Source organism: Erpetoichthys calabaricus, chromosome 8, assembly GCF_900747795.2.
Source record: "Erpetoichthys calabaricus chromosome 8, fErpCal1.3, whole genome shotgun sequence".
In the NCBI taxonomy this organism is placed as follows: domain Eukaryota; kingdom Metazoa; phylum Chordata; class Cladistia; order Polypteriformes; family Polypteridae; genus Erpetoichthys; species Erpetoichthys calabaricus.
Genome location: NC_041401.2, coordinates 135,058,158 through 135,072,397, shown reverse-complemented (window position 1 = coordinate 135,072,397; position 14,240 = coordinate 135,058,158). Strand labels below are relative to the sequence as shown.

General features: G+C 38.2%; 1 protein-coding gene across 1 annotated transcript in view; it reads right to left on the bottom strand.

The window, feature by feature from the left end:
- LOC114656089 (thrombospondin-type laminin G domain and EAR repeat-containing protein-like) overlaps nt 1-14,240 on the bottom strand; it is a 167,335-nt gene that overhangs the window by 105,474 nt on the left and 47,621 nt on the right. The window contains 2 exon segments of the mRNA XM_028807496.2: nt 2,217-2,373; nt 8,777-8,867. Of these exon segments, the coding sequence (XP_028663329.2) occupies nt 2,217-2,373; nt 8,777-8,867 (248 nt within the window).

Sequence of the window (14,240 nt, the reverse complement as noted above, 5' to 3'; positions counted from 1 at the left end):
TCTGCTGCCTCCCCAGTGTCTTCCATCCCTCCAATTTTAGTGTCATCTGCAAATTTGACAAGTTTACTAACTATATCAGAATCAGTGTCATTGATATAAATTAGAATAAGTAACAGGCTAAGGACAGACCCCTGAGGAATGCCACACTGATTTCCTGTGGTCTACATGAATGCTGATGACTGGAGTTTTTGTTTTATCCCTTCCATTTTCATCTTCTCCATTATAATGTTTAATGAGGGTTATACTGGATTGATTTTATATTAAACAAAATTGAAATTTGCTCTCTTCTACTGTTGTTTAACCTGATTTGAGTATTCTTGTATGGTGATAATGTGTGGGTTTAACTATCTTTGTCTATACTTTATAGATGGAAAACTTCTGCCCCACGTCTTGATTGGTGGAGGTTATTGAACAGTACCAACAAAATGTACTGAATTGAATTATGTTCAACAAAATCTCAGGAGAAGAAAAGGAAAGAGTCATTAGCAGGGTTATTGGATGGTTCACAAGTCTGGAATGGACCTCTGCCACTTGGAGATGCCCCGCAGACAGCAGTAAAGACCACTGGACAGTCTCAATGAGGAACAAATGCAATGGTGGCACACACAAAACAGCTCCTGCTCAACAAGAATCAACAAAAATAAAATCTCTCCAAACGAAAACTATTTCTGTCCTATTAGTTTTCAGCAGATGTTAAACCTGAAGGTCCTTGACATTGAAAGCCAAAGTCATCCCAGCTTTAAGTCTTTTATTTCAGGAATCAGCAAATCAAAAGTGAAAAAAAAATGCTGAAACACATTCAGCAGCCCAAAAATCTGAACATGCAGAAGTCGCTGGTGAGATGTAGGCCAGGAAACTCAAAGGCGAGCACACACCCATAGTGTCGTGGACTAGGAGTCCCAAAGCACGTAAGACTCAATGAGTTCCAAAAGCAAACATTGCCCACCAGAGGAGGATATCAACAATCAAACCCTGGCTTTTAATAAGGGCAGGCACTAACTACATTATTATGAGATTAAAAGCTTATTCTCAGAATGGCAATCCAATGCAAATAAAGTCCCAATACAGCAATCCAGAAATGCAGTCAAACACAAAGCATGAAGATTCCAAAAATATATGAAGGCACAAGCAAAGCAAAAACAAAACTAACTCACCAACCCCAGAGGGCATTCATAATGAACTGTGGAGGGCAGTTCCTGGTGAGGACTGGCAGATGGCCCCACCTCTTTGGGGACCACAAACAAAACACATGGATCATAGCAAAGGCAATTGATATACATAGACAAAATCAAAATAAATAATTATATATATAATCAATGTAAATAAATTAACCAAAAATGAACAAAAGAGACAAAACTTGAATTTGAACCCCGTGGCTGAGATATGACACATAGGTGTTCCTCAAACCTTGTACCCTACTGCCTCTGTAACGTTACTTTCATCAGGGACAAATGCTTTAGATTTAACGTTTCATTGTGGGGCAGCACTCTCACAGCCTGTCCAAGTAAGTCCATGTGTTATATGCGGTAAGTTTGTATGCGTTATGTGCCATCTTAAGGACTCTAAACTAGCCCAGTCTATGCCACCATATCTGTGCATGTGTGTCTCCTTCCAGCCTTGATTCCTGTCTTGTGCCTTGTGGAATAAGTAAGAGCAGAGAGTACTTGAATTGACAAGTGTATAGTCTAATTTTTGACCTCTGCATCTTATCTCATTTTCTGTTTTCTCCTACTTAACATTTTTAATGATCTTCATCAATTTTTTTTTTTTTAATTTTCATGGCCATTGTCTTAGACTGAAAGTGAGTAAAATATTTTACCTGTGATCGCATAATGTTCTATTATTTGTCCTAGCTGTACTAAGATATACACAGATAGAGTGTGTCATACATCTGGTAATGTTAAATGGCACCCTGCATGTATGGAAGTGGCTTCAGAGTATTACACTTACTTGACTCAACGCTTTTAGTGTGTCCTTGCCTTACATGATTTTGATGGGGTGAGAGTTGGTACAAAGATGATGACAACTAATGATGGGCCTACCAGTGTTACAGGACTTGTTCTTTCTGGCTTCTAGCCATGCTTCTTGATTTCCCCTTTACCCTTGGTATGACTCATTGTGTCTGAACAGGTAAGCAAGGGTGATAGAGTGGGATTGTTTATCATTTTTAATTTAGTGGGAAGAGCAAGAGGAAACTGGAGTCATGTATTGCTCACCATAAGGATACTTCAAGACTTCATTTTCAGAGGGTTTCAGTGGCAGGTCCAAAAGTATTGACGGGACAGAGAGGATAGCCAGCTTTGGGTTTGAGGTGGGGCAAATTCTTGAGGTAGCATCAGATCCAGGCAACAGAACCAGCTGTCTTAATAAACCCTGGGATTTAAAAAGAAAACAATCAACAATGTGACTTAAAAACTGTAAATAATGCAGAGAATACACTTCAAAAAAGTAAAGTATCTCCACTGCTAGTCTACACTCTTATAAATTACGGTGCCAAAGTGGTTCTTCAGAGCGATGCCATGGGGAATCATTTTTGGTTCCTAAAAGACCCATCCACATGAAAGTTCCAGAAAGAACCTTCATTTACTTTGATTTGTAACAAGCTTCATACAATAAATAGCCATGGATATATGGTAACAGATCTGTAAAATACAAATAGCTCAGTGTTTGTGAGTGAATGGACATAAGCATCCCACCACGTTACAGCTGACAGCACCAGCAAGGACCTAAACACAACACAATGTGTACAAAATAAGAATAAATAAACAGAAAAAAACGACTTTACAGGTCTTGATCTGTTTCCTCTTTGACACCTACAAAGTGCACTGTCGTATTTGTGCACTGCACTTTTTTCTTTCGACTCTTACCAAATCACCCAAACAGATCAGTGCTAACGTGGACCAAACAATGTGAACGCCTGTGACAAATGTGTTATTTGAACACACAGCAGCTAGAGCTGCAGACCTGAAATGGTCACACAATACCTTCATGAAGTCATCCATGGAGTAAGTGAACATTAAATAAAACAAGAGTTTCAAGTAGCCATCCATGCCAGAAGCTGGTCAATGTGAGCTATTTGAAGTTATCATAAGGCTTCAGATCACCATTTTGGGGGTTTTTTCTGTCCGTTTTAGTTTTTGCCCATGGCCTATAATTATTATTGATTTTAATGAAGATTTTATCTCCTCTTGTGATTTTTTTTAACAATGCTAGTGGCTATAAAGAGCTTTTCCTATAACATTGAAATAGTGAATATTATTGTCAACCATATTTTTGATTAGATGAGTTTGCAGTTGATAACTATAGTCTTAGATAGCGGTTCAGAATATACAGTATTTCTTGCCTCATGTTGATCTTATGAGGACGGTTGCATCCACAACCTTTTTACACTGAATATATGGAATGTTAAACTCCTTAAACCTTAGACATGTCATGATTTCTCATATATGGCTTTCAAAATAATTCTTCATGACCACATCTTGAGTGTGTCTATTTATTATTTTTATTATTTCTTTTTTTTTGTTTTGTATTTGGTCCACTGTATTAATATTGTACAGCACCCCTGGATTTTCAGGTTAAGGGCCTTGGTCAAGTGTCCAACCGAGTAGGATACCTTCTGGCCACAAGTCTTGTCTTTTCCTTAACAATACTGAATTTACCAGTTATTGTACATTGCTATAGAGTCATACTGCTACATTGTCATCTCTATTCAGCTCCCACATTCAGTTCAAATATATCTTTTACAGGGCAGCTATAATTTATCATCATGTGCCAGCTAAAACCTAAAGGTAATTTAACATGAAACATTGAAAAGTGCACATCAAAAGCAGTAAAAAAAAAAAGTATCTCTCCATAAATATGTCATCTGGATACCACTCCTGTAGGTTTTATTTAACTTTTATGTGGCTTATACTAGTCCTCAATTGTTTTAAAATAAGATTCTCAATCAGTTTTGCTCTTTTGTGGACAATGTACTGTAGACACACCACATCACAACTGTCATGTTTAAGTTGAAACTCCGCCTTTGTTTCTTCTTTACAGTTAAGTTAAGAATTTAGCTGAAAAGGGTGGGGCTTCCAAGTACTGCTAATTGATCAGGTGGTGCTGCTAAACTGAAATCGGGTTAGAGGTTGCAGGTCTTTGCTGAGGCATTGGGCATTGATGTGGTGCCAGCAGCCTGCCTCTCGACTATTTTCAGTTTAGAGTTTCTTACTTTCTCATATTGCTCCTCAGGCCTCAGATTTTTTAATTATGCTTTTGGTCTCATGGTTGGATAGTGATTTGGAATTTTGATAATGCTTTTTGCAGTTTGTTAAGTAGAACTCATAATATTTAATTTTGGTGAATATTAGGATTATTATGGGATTATGGAGATGAGACATTTTTTAAGTGAATACATCGTATAAATAACACTGAATTGTAAAGGACCCAAGGGAAATCTATTGTTATTTTTTGGTTGTATGTATTTAAACAGAAGCACAATAGGCAAGTGCCTTTATGGAGAGAAAGGTGGAATAGCAAGTACAATGACAAATAAGATTTAAGGATATTGTGAGATGTGCAAATGTCAAAGCAAATGCTAAAATAGTATTATACCATAACTATTAGATTGTATAATCTTAAAATCAGATTAGAGTAAATTAGGTAAACTCTTTACATTACAAGGGGAAACTTAGATGCATACAGCAGTAGAAACATAAAAAAGATACTGACTCACAGGAGAAAAATTACAATCAATAGATAGACAGATGGATAAATAAATAAATAAATGTATATTTCAAAATAAAGAATACGAGCAATTAGTCTTGGATATTGAGACAAAGCCTTGAATTGCCTGAGAGCATTGGGCTAAAAAGATCTCCAGAGGTGCTTCTTAGCACACCATGGTGGAACGATCCTGTGGCAAAAAGTGCTCCAAGACAGCAACTTCTGCAGGGGATGGAGGGGATTTTTCATGCTGGAATCCAATTTTGTCCTCATCCTCTTTTCCATAATCACTTCTAGTGTGTCCAAGGTTTGTCCTGTGTTAAAGCAAGATTTCCTGATACATTTGTTCAAGTGTGGTGTGTCTTTGGAGATGAATTTGCTTCCCAGGGGACCACAGTATAGAACAAGACACTGGCTACTATGGACTGATAGAACATTTCCAGCTGCATTGTTGCAAACATCAAAAAACCTAAGTGCCCTTAGGAAGTACAGTCTGCTCTGACTCTTCTTGTGCAGTGTCACAGTGGTTTCAGACCAGTCCAGTTTGTTGTTTATGTGAACCCCTAGGTAGGTCTGTACCACTTCTACATCCTCCCTCTGAATTGTGACTGGATTCAAAGGCACTTTGGCACACCATCTGTCCCACCAACTATTTTGTTTTTCTGATGTTGCGATTCAGGTCTTTCTCCCTGCACCACAAGACAAAATCCTCTACAAGCCTCCTGTGTTCTGACCCATCTTCATTATTAATGCAGCCTGTGATGGAGATGTCATCTGAGAATTTCTGTAGGTGGCAGGCACTGGTATTGTACTGGAAGTCCGTTGTGTGGAGGGTGAACAGGATGGGAGACAGGACAGTTCCCTGTGGTGTTGCAGTATTACACACTACCATTCCTGACACACAGTCCCTAAGCCTCACAAACTGTAGTCTGTTGGTCAGGTAGTGCATGATAGAGGAGATTGTGGGGCAATGAAGATGTTATAGCCTTGGTGTTAAAGGTACTGGAAAGGTCAGAAAGCATTACCTTCACTGTTGTGTCGGCTTTGCCCAAGTGGGAGTAGGCTCACGTAGATCTTCCACACCTATACGTGCCTGATAGATAAACTGCAGAGGATCAAGATGTTCTGAAACCAGGGGTCATAGCTGTTTCAGAACTAGAGCAACTGGTCTGAATTCCTTTGGATTGCAGGAGTGTCCTTTCTTTAGCATTGTGAATACACAATTTTTTTCCACAGCTGAGAAACCTTCTAGAAGCTCATGGAAAGAGAAAACAGATTCTAAAGGGCCCCTCAGAGCTGAATGGCACATGCTTTAGGGGTTGATTCCATCTGACCCTGCAGCTATGTACATGCAGAGTTTCCCCACGTCACTCCTCACTTGATCAGCAGAGACTGACAGTCCAGGGAGGGGAAGGGGGTTGGAGACTATGGTGTGAGGTCATTGTAGAGTGTAGGGGAAAATTGTGCAGGGTACAGATGGGATGGGATCCTAGAACTTCCTCAGCTTGCACACAGAGCCTAACAATGTTGGGGGAGGGCTGACATGGATGACCAAAACCTGTTGAAGAACTGGTTTAGTTCGTTAACTCTGTTCTCGTTCCCGTCCTCTGCAGATTTTTCAGCCTGCTTGTAGCCAGTGATAGTCTTCATCCTGTTCCACACATCCTTCATGTTGTTCTGCTGTAACTTGTGCTCAAGTTTGTCCCAGCAGTGAGCTTCCCCTCATGGAGCTGCTTTGTCAGTTCTGACTGCACCCGCTTGATTTTTTCCTTATCTCCAGACCTTATTCATAGCAGTAGAGTGTTGTACCATGTTAGCCATAGATTGATACAGGAGAACGTAGGGTGAAATGACATCTTTTATTGGCTAACTAAATAGATTACAAATGCAAGCTTTCGAGGCAGCTAAGGCCCCTTCAGCCTGATGTATTTAGTTAGCCAATCAAAGGTGTCATTTCACCCTACTTTCTCCTAGACCTTATTCAGAAAGGTTTTCATTTCTTTTGTGATCCATGGTTTCTTGTTAGGTAAACTGCAACTTGTATGTTTGTGTTTGTAAACAGATATGAATTAAGTGCTGGGGACCTTCTAGTCAACATGTTATAGTGTTTAGCAAAAAGCAGCTTCATTGACAAGTGACAAGACCCTTGAAAATGATCAGTTGTTCCATTTTGCAGTTGTTGCTAATTCTTGCCTAATTAACCACAAAGACACCTTATAAAGGAGAAGATTTGAAAGCACTTCTTCAACATCTCTGTCAGGTTAGTTACCTGCAGAAGCATCCTAATGTTCACAGGTACCACATCTGACCTAATAAGACAAATAATGTATCAACTAAAAACCAATTAACCAACTGACACAAAGCTTGATGTATGGACTTTGATCTGAATTGTTTGGGTCTCATATTTTCTTCTGTTTTAAGTTCTAGTATTTGATATGACTTGTTTCTCTGACAATAAACACAGGTTTAGACTAAAATAAAGTTTTGGTATCACCTCACTGAAACTATCTTGTGATTTATTGTGACACTAGCAACTACCAGAGGGTTGGAGGTTCTGTAGGACGAGGGATTGAGCTACTTCTCCAACCTCTGTAGGATCCTAACCCAGGTCTTAATAAGGTTAATATAACCTTCTGTTTCTTTTAGTTTCACCCCTTTATATAGTTTTCCTTGTTCTATGTAAATAACTATTTTTAATTAAATATCTCTGACTTATTAATCATATGTCATTTTATTTCGCTTTGGGTGTGGGTTAGACTTTGTTTTTAGTTCTCTCAATTAATAGTTTGTAAATAAACGACTTCACTTCAAATTAAATCAAATTGTATTTGTCACATACAAATTACACAAACAGTACAATATGCAATGAAATGCTTAGTTGCTCAACTCCAATGACTGTGCCTTGAGGTGAATGTAACGGGAGAATAACAATACATACATTTTTAGATTAAAAAATCATTAATACAATTATAAATATGTAATAAATAATAATAATATAACTAAATAGATGACTTATGTAACGTAAAGTGAGATAGTTAACAACAGGCATTATGTATTTCTAGACACTTTCTTTATTTAACATGCAGATGGCCTGTGGTAAGAAGCTCTTACTCAGTCTATCTGAACTGGACTTTAGGCAGTGGTAATGTTTCCCTGACCACAGCATAGAAAAGAGGCTGTTGTTGGGATGCCAAATGTCATGGATATTCCTTGCCCTGGTATGACATTGCTTGTTGTAGATATCCTGGAGGTTAGTGAGCCAACACTCTATGATGCGTTTGATTGACCGCCCACTCTTTGCAGAGTCTTGCGGCCCTGCTGCATGATTTGTTGTTAAAAATGTTCAGGTAAGGATTAAGGCTAGAGTTAGGGTTAGAGTGGCTGAGGGTTAGGGTTAGTTCTGACAGAACCACTTCCTGTCAGAATGTCTAGTCTATTGGTATTGCTAGTCTAGTGCTCTTAGAAGGCAAATTCCTACAGTTAATGTAGTCATTTTAATAGTTTTATTTTCTGAAGTTTAATGTTATTTTTGTTTGTGCTTCCATTTTGCTGAATATTTGCTGCTGTTTTGTGCTTCCTGACACTTTTTCCTGCATAGAAAAAATGTAATGTTAGTGCATACAATATCTTGACATCAACTGATTCTAAAAAGACAGAAGAACATCCTACCTTTTGTGAAGATCACTCTTATTAGTCAAGAAAAGCCTGCAGTAAAAAGTTCAACTCCTACAACATTTGTTTTTTTGAAAGGTTTCTTATGCTCTATTTTGGAATGAATTTCGTAAAAGTATTAGAAATTTGTTTGCCTTTTTGAGAAGTCTCTTTAACTTACTACCTAAAAAGCCACTCTGCTTTTTTAAGCATATGAGTAATCAGCTAATTTCACTCACTCCATTATTTAAAATGAAAAGCTCTATATAAAGCAAAATATATTTTATGGATTTTCAACTGTTGAATTTTTACAACCCTGAAGGGGAGCTTTTCTTTATACCCATAGTACAAGTCTACTTTTAAAAAAAAGCTTTGCAAAAACAGTAATAATAGGCTGAAATATCATAAGGTTCCTTACTGAAAAAAGTCCCTTCCATCTTCTTCGACTTCCAATGTGGAATCTTGATCCCTTCATGTTTAAAGATGAGGGAAAAGGTCTCTCAAGCGTTCTGTCAGGAAAAATTGAAGATGTAAAATTGAGCAAGTAGTCAGTGGGCCTTTTCATACTTAACTCACTTAGAAAGTTCTTTTTCTTAAGACAGCATGCATTTATTTGCTTATGTGTAGATACTGCAGAAGCAGTAGGCCCAAACTCCTGTAGCTTTATGAACACTTAACATTCGAGAAACATTTACCATTCTGTGTCCATATTTATCAAACATCTCAGAGTTTGAAAACAGTCCTAACAGAGTCCCAGAGTGTTGCAAATTTGGTCCTACTCTTAGGAATTGAAGTAATATCATTTTAGAAATTTTCCTAAATTACAAAACTACTCCTAACTTCACCAGATTTTAGGAGAGCTCCTAACTCACTTGGAGCTGCCAGAAGTTGGCATTCAGTCAGTAATCCGCACGCACATCCCAGAAAATGTTTTGGAAACGTTGAATGAAAATGAGCTTGTCAAAAATGACCTATTTGCCAGAGATGGAATGATATTCATAAGAAATCTAGTATATTATGTCATCAATCCACCTATGCACTGTAAGATGAAATGAGAATGTTGGTAACTTTTCACTTTTTGAGCATAGGAAAAAGGTAAATTTCACAACAGTGATGATCTAGGTATGTCACATCCATACCATTTCCCAAATTTTGCACCAAACTTGAACTCCGCTACAACAGGTGTGGAAGAATAATTTTAGGGTAACATAGCATTCATCTTTAAGAAACAGCATAAAGGATTAATAAATGTCAGAAATGAGATAAAGATCAAGTGAACAAGTAAATGTACACTGAAATATAAGAATTGGTTTGGGAAAAATACTGAGATGGTCAAGTAAATAAAGAATGTACCAGAAGAAAGGTTGATGTAATATACAAAATGTACTGAAGGATGACTAAGAAATCAGCAGGTGTCCTATAAACTAGAATGGACAGTTGTTATATGCACAGAATATAATATAATAGACTTTTATTTTATATAAATAATTTGGGTGTAAACCAACAAACCAACCAGAGTAAAAGTATGCATTGATTGACACTGTATGCAAATTCAACAGTTTATAAAATGAACCTCTATTCTTTATTTCTCTGACCATTCTGATCATTCTGACCATGCTGTAACAGACTGCTTTTGAAGAATGCTCCCTTCAAGGCATTTTGCCAAGGAGTAATTAAAAGATACAATGAACAGCTTTTCTCCTGCCTGAAAACTGAATTGTCCTGTTAGAGGATGTTTCTTTCCTTTAATAAGATGTTAAATTTCGACCACATAGCTTATGTGTAAATTATATAAATTACCCCACCACTCCATGTGAGGTAATGTTAAAGCAAGCTGCACTCAAGCATATCACTGGTTTTCCTGGAGTTATTGATGTGATTGATGGACACGCATATCAAGATCATTGCCCTGAGTATTAAAACACATAGGTGAAATGCAAGCAATATTACAGTATCAACACACAGGTGAGCATGGATACAAACTGTATTGTAGAGGCCAGCATACTACCTGAAGAAAGTGAAGGCTGGATAGGTGATTGAGAGCAAAATGTTGCAGAGGTTTGCTGAGCCTTACATTCCACGAACTCCAGAACACTTCCATTATATTTTACAAGCCTGGAGAAAAGGTTGAAGAAGGCAGGTAGAGACCCTCCACCGGGCAAACTGGATTAATACAGCGTCACTTAATACAGCGGCATCACAGAGGGAGTCAGACATATCATACGACTATTGAAGATGATTGGCAACACTGGAAGAGTGACTTCAGTAACAGTGTGAGAAGAGCCGTGGCTAGTTTCAGTATTACTGTCACTTTACAAAGAATTTCTCCTGGTTTAAACAACGGTTACCTTGTTAAATAAACATGCATGTTATTGGACTTTACTCTCATTTGGTGTGTATGTCACAGTCTTTCCATCTCAAAGCTCGTTACTGTGTTGTTCTTGCTGTTGTTGCAAATGGCCCAACTCAATGCATGACTCTAGGGTCCTTCATGAGACCTAAACCTTTTATATGAACATAATCAGGTCCCTTTCTGTATTATTACTATCTTTGTGGTTAAGCCTTGATTTCCAAGGAAACTACAAAACATCCTTCATGATTGCCATTTTGTGGCTCTGGGTGCCGTAAATTCATGACGTCATTCATTCTCAACTCCTACTCCTGGCTGGAAGTAGGTGTAGGAGGCTTCAGAACTACTTCTCATGTCCTACTTTGGGGCTCGGACAATTTCTTATCCTAGTCAGACTTTCACTTTTTCTGTGAGACGTCATAAATTACGATACTGGTGTCTAGGTGTAAAACATGTTAATGACTACTACTGGTTGGAATATGAAAAAGTAGCCTGCAAATCATGGAGTAACACACTGAAGTAACCTTCACGACACATGCAGCTGTTGTGATAATTGCTGCAAAAATAATCTCTTAGGTACTGACAGAACGGTTTTTAAATTTTGGAGCACAGCTAATAAAGCCAGTAGTAAGAGACTTTTTCATCAAGAGCTGAATTGTGTGTTTCACAGGAGCAGTCACAGCGTTGCATGAAATATCTCAAGTGCCATCTTGAAGGAGCCTCTACAAACACACAGCTCCAAAAATCAAGGTATGCTGTTCCAATGAATAATAATAAGACACTATAACAGAACTAACAAAATAAAATAGTGAGAAATCTTACTCAGCTCACCTGACTATGGGTGCTACTGCTAAAATCTGTTATCATCTGGGTAGTGTAATAATTTTTTCTATTATTATGATACTGTCCAAATTCTCGGTATTTGTCAGTTTATTATAGGAATTCTAGTGGTCCTTGTTTTAATTTTCATGTATATTTGGGGGTTTTCCACTCCATGAATTCTGGTGGTTCCATCGGGTTTTTTGCTTGTTGACTTAAATTTGTTTGCATATATGTATTTGTATCGCTTCCGCTGCCATTTTTTGTTTATTTATCGGGGAAGCTATTTTGAGCTTCTGTTAATAGGACAGCTCCCATGTTGTTAGTGGCGTTGTGATGGTATAAAACTGCATATTAAAGTTGCTTCTTTATCCAAAATTCAAGGATTCCCAAAGGTGCTTTACTTGAAAACTGTTTGATTCTCTGGTTTTTGAATGTCTTCTGATATTTTGGCTTTGGTTGCTGGTATTTTTAAATCTCTCTGATTCTTGAACTTTGCTCTGTTTTCTGTCTCCGCCTCTTCTCCCTGTTGTTTTCAATTCATAGTTTTTTTTAAAAAGTACCCTTATCTGCTGGGCTTTTTAGCTTGCTGGTGATTTTGTTTATTCAAGAACCTGCTTCAAACATTTGCATTTAAACTTCTTAATATCTTATTGCAACATTATTTTGTTTATCATGGGAAATTTTGTGGGCTCTTTTGTTTACTATTACTATGCTCAGTCCACTGCAGGTGTGTAGCAAGTGACTTCATCAACATGGCAGCACCATGCACTTCCTGGTTATTCTCCTTTAAAGAAAACCTTAGCATGTAACCTGTTGTTTTGGACCTTTGCTTCTGATCTCAGACAATGAGTTTAATTTAGTATTTTGGATTGAGGTCCCAACCTTTGGCTTAGCTTTGACCTTACTTCATCTCCCAGTTAGAGTGAGGCTTCTTATCTGTGCTGAACCATATTTTCATGCACCATCCTGCATATTTTATAAACTTAAAAATATTTTTTTGTAGTTTTAACATCTGCTTTAGTTTATGAACTTTATTTTAAGCTCAAACACTGGACATCTATTTCATCAGGTGTGCTAAACTAGCTACAGGTAAAATTCCGCTACAACGAAGTGCCAGGGACCTAAAAAATATTTCATTGTAATGAAAATTTCGTAGTAATGAGATTCTGTATTTGTCGCTATAGTGCTTTCTTTAACTTGCGTTCAGGCGTTTGCAATCATTTCAATAGCTTTTTTCACGTTAATTTTCATGTCCTCCTGTCTGCAAGTTATGCTGACGAGAATTTTTCTCAGCATTTCCTTGTGATAATACACTTTCAGGGTGAGAATGATGCTTAAACCCAATGGATGAAGCACTGCCGTGCAAATGGGTGGGAGGAACTCAGCTCGAACAATATCTCAATGTGGAAGCATGATGTGGACAGCACATTTATTAATTAGAAGCAGAATATTCCTTTTCTTCTTGTGGGACACCCCCCCCCCCACCCCCACTCAATGGGATGACACGCTGAAGTGCATCCAGAAGTGCGATTGCCGTGTCTGTGGAAGATTGTTTGTCCGTTGCCGGGGCAGGGCAACCTGCAGGCTCACAGCGCTGCAGCAGAGCACCATGGAAGCAAATCCACTCTCCTGTACACAGCAGTTAGGCAGGATTGTGGCCAGGTTAGTGGCCAAGTAATACTGTTCCCTGCATTTACAATGTTCCTTGCATCACCCATCAAGATCTTTTTGGAGTTGCTTCAGTGGCGAGCCGCAGCAGCGCTATGAGCGTGCTGTTACTCCGGCAACGGATAAACAGTCTTTGGGACGCTCTTCGCCCGTGTCATCCCGTTGAGGGAGGTCCAAAAGAGTTTAGAAACCTCACAACAGTGACTTTGATTTTTCTTGAATGAATGACGCACTAATAGGAATGTTTCTTGAATGAGCATCACTGAACGCACATAAAAACTGCTTTTTTGACGTCTTCAAATGCAGTAATTCGCATACGTTTGCGCTGAGGTTTGAAACCCAAGATTTTTCTTCTTGTTTTGCTCTGTCTTTCAATAAAGTTGACAGTGTCATTGGCAAAGTTCCAAATTCACTGGCAACGTCTTTTTTTTTTCCATTTTGCCGGAATCAAGAGCCGTAAAAGTTTCAAGTTTTTTTTTCTAATGTGAACTGTTGACGTTTTTTGTGTCTGCCCTTTCTATAGGAGGGTGACAATGAGTTAAATTCCAGTGGATGTTTTTGAAATGTCGATGAGCAATAAGCAAAAGGTATCACTGAAAACAACAGAAAACAAACACAGCAAAAAAAAAAACAGTACGAGGAAACTAACTGCTCTGTGGATGATTCATTCAGGCATTTCATGGTCTTTTGGGCACTTTGTTGTAATGAAAGTATCCACTGAATGTACTTCGTAGTAACGAGATTTCTATAGACTCGTGTCATATGGGGAAACTGTTGGGACCATATAAAATACTTTGTTGTAATGAAATTTTCGTTGTAAAGATATTCGTTGTAATGGAATTTTACCTGTATTGTCACATACGTACGCATTGGAGGCAGCAGCAGGGTTTGGTTGATTCCGAAGTGCTGCTACGCGGGGCTAATCATGTGCACCAAGATCTAACCCACTTCCTTCTGGCTACAGAACACACCCTTGATGACATCATTTCCTCCCTCCTTGTCTAGATGATCCATCTCTTCCTTTCCCTTGACTATAAAATAA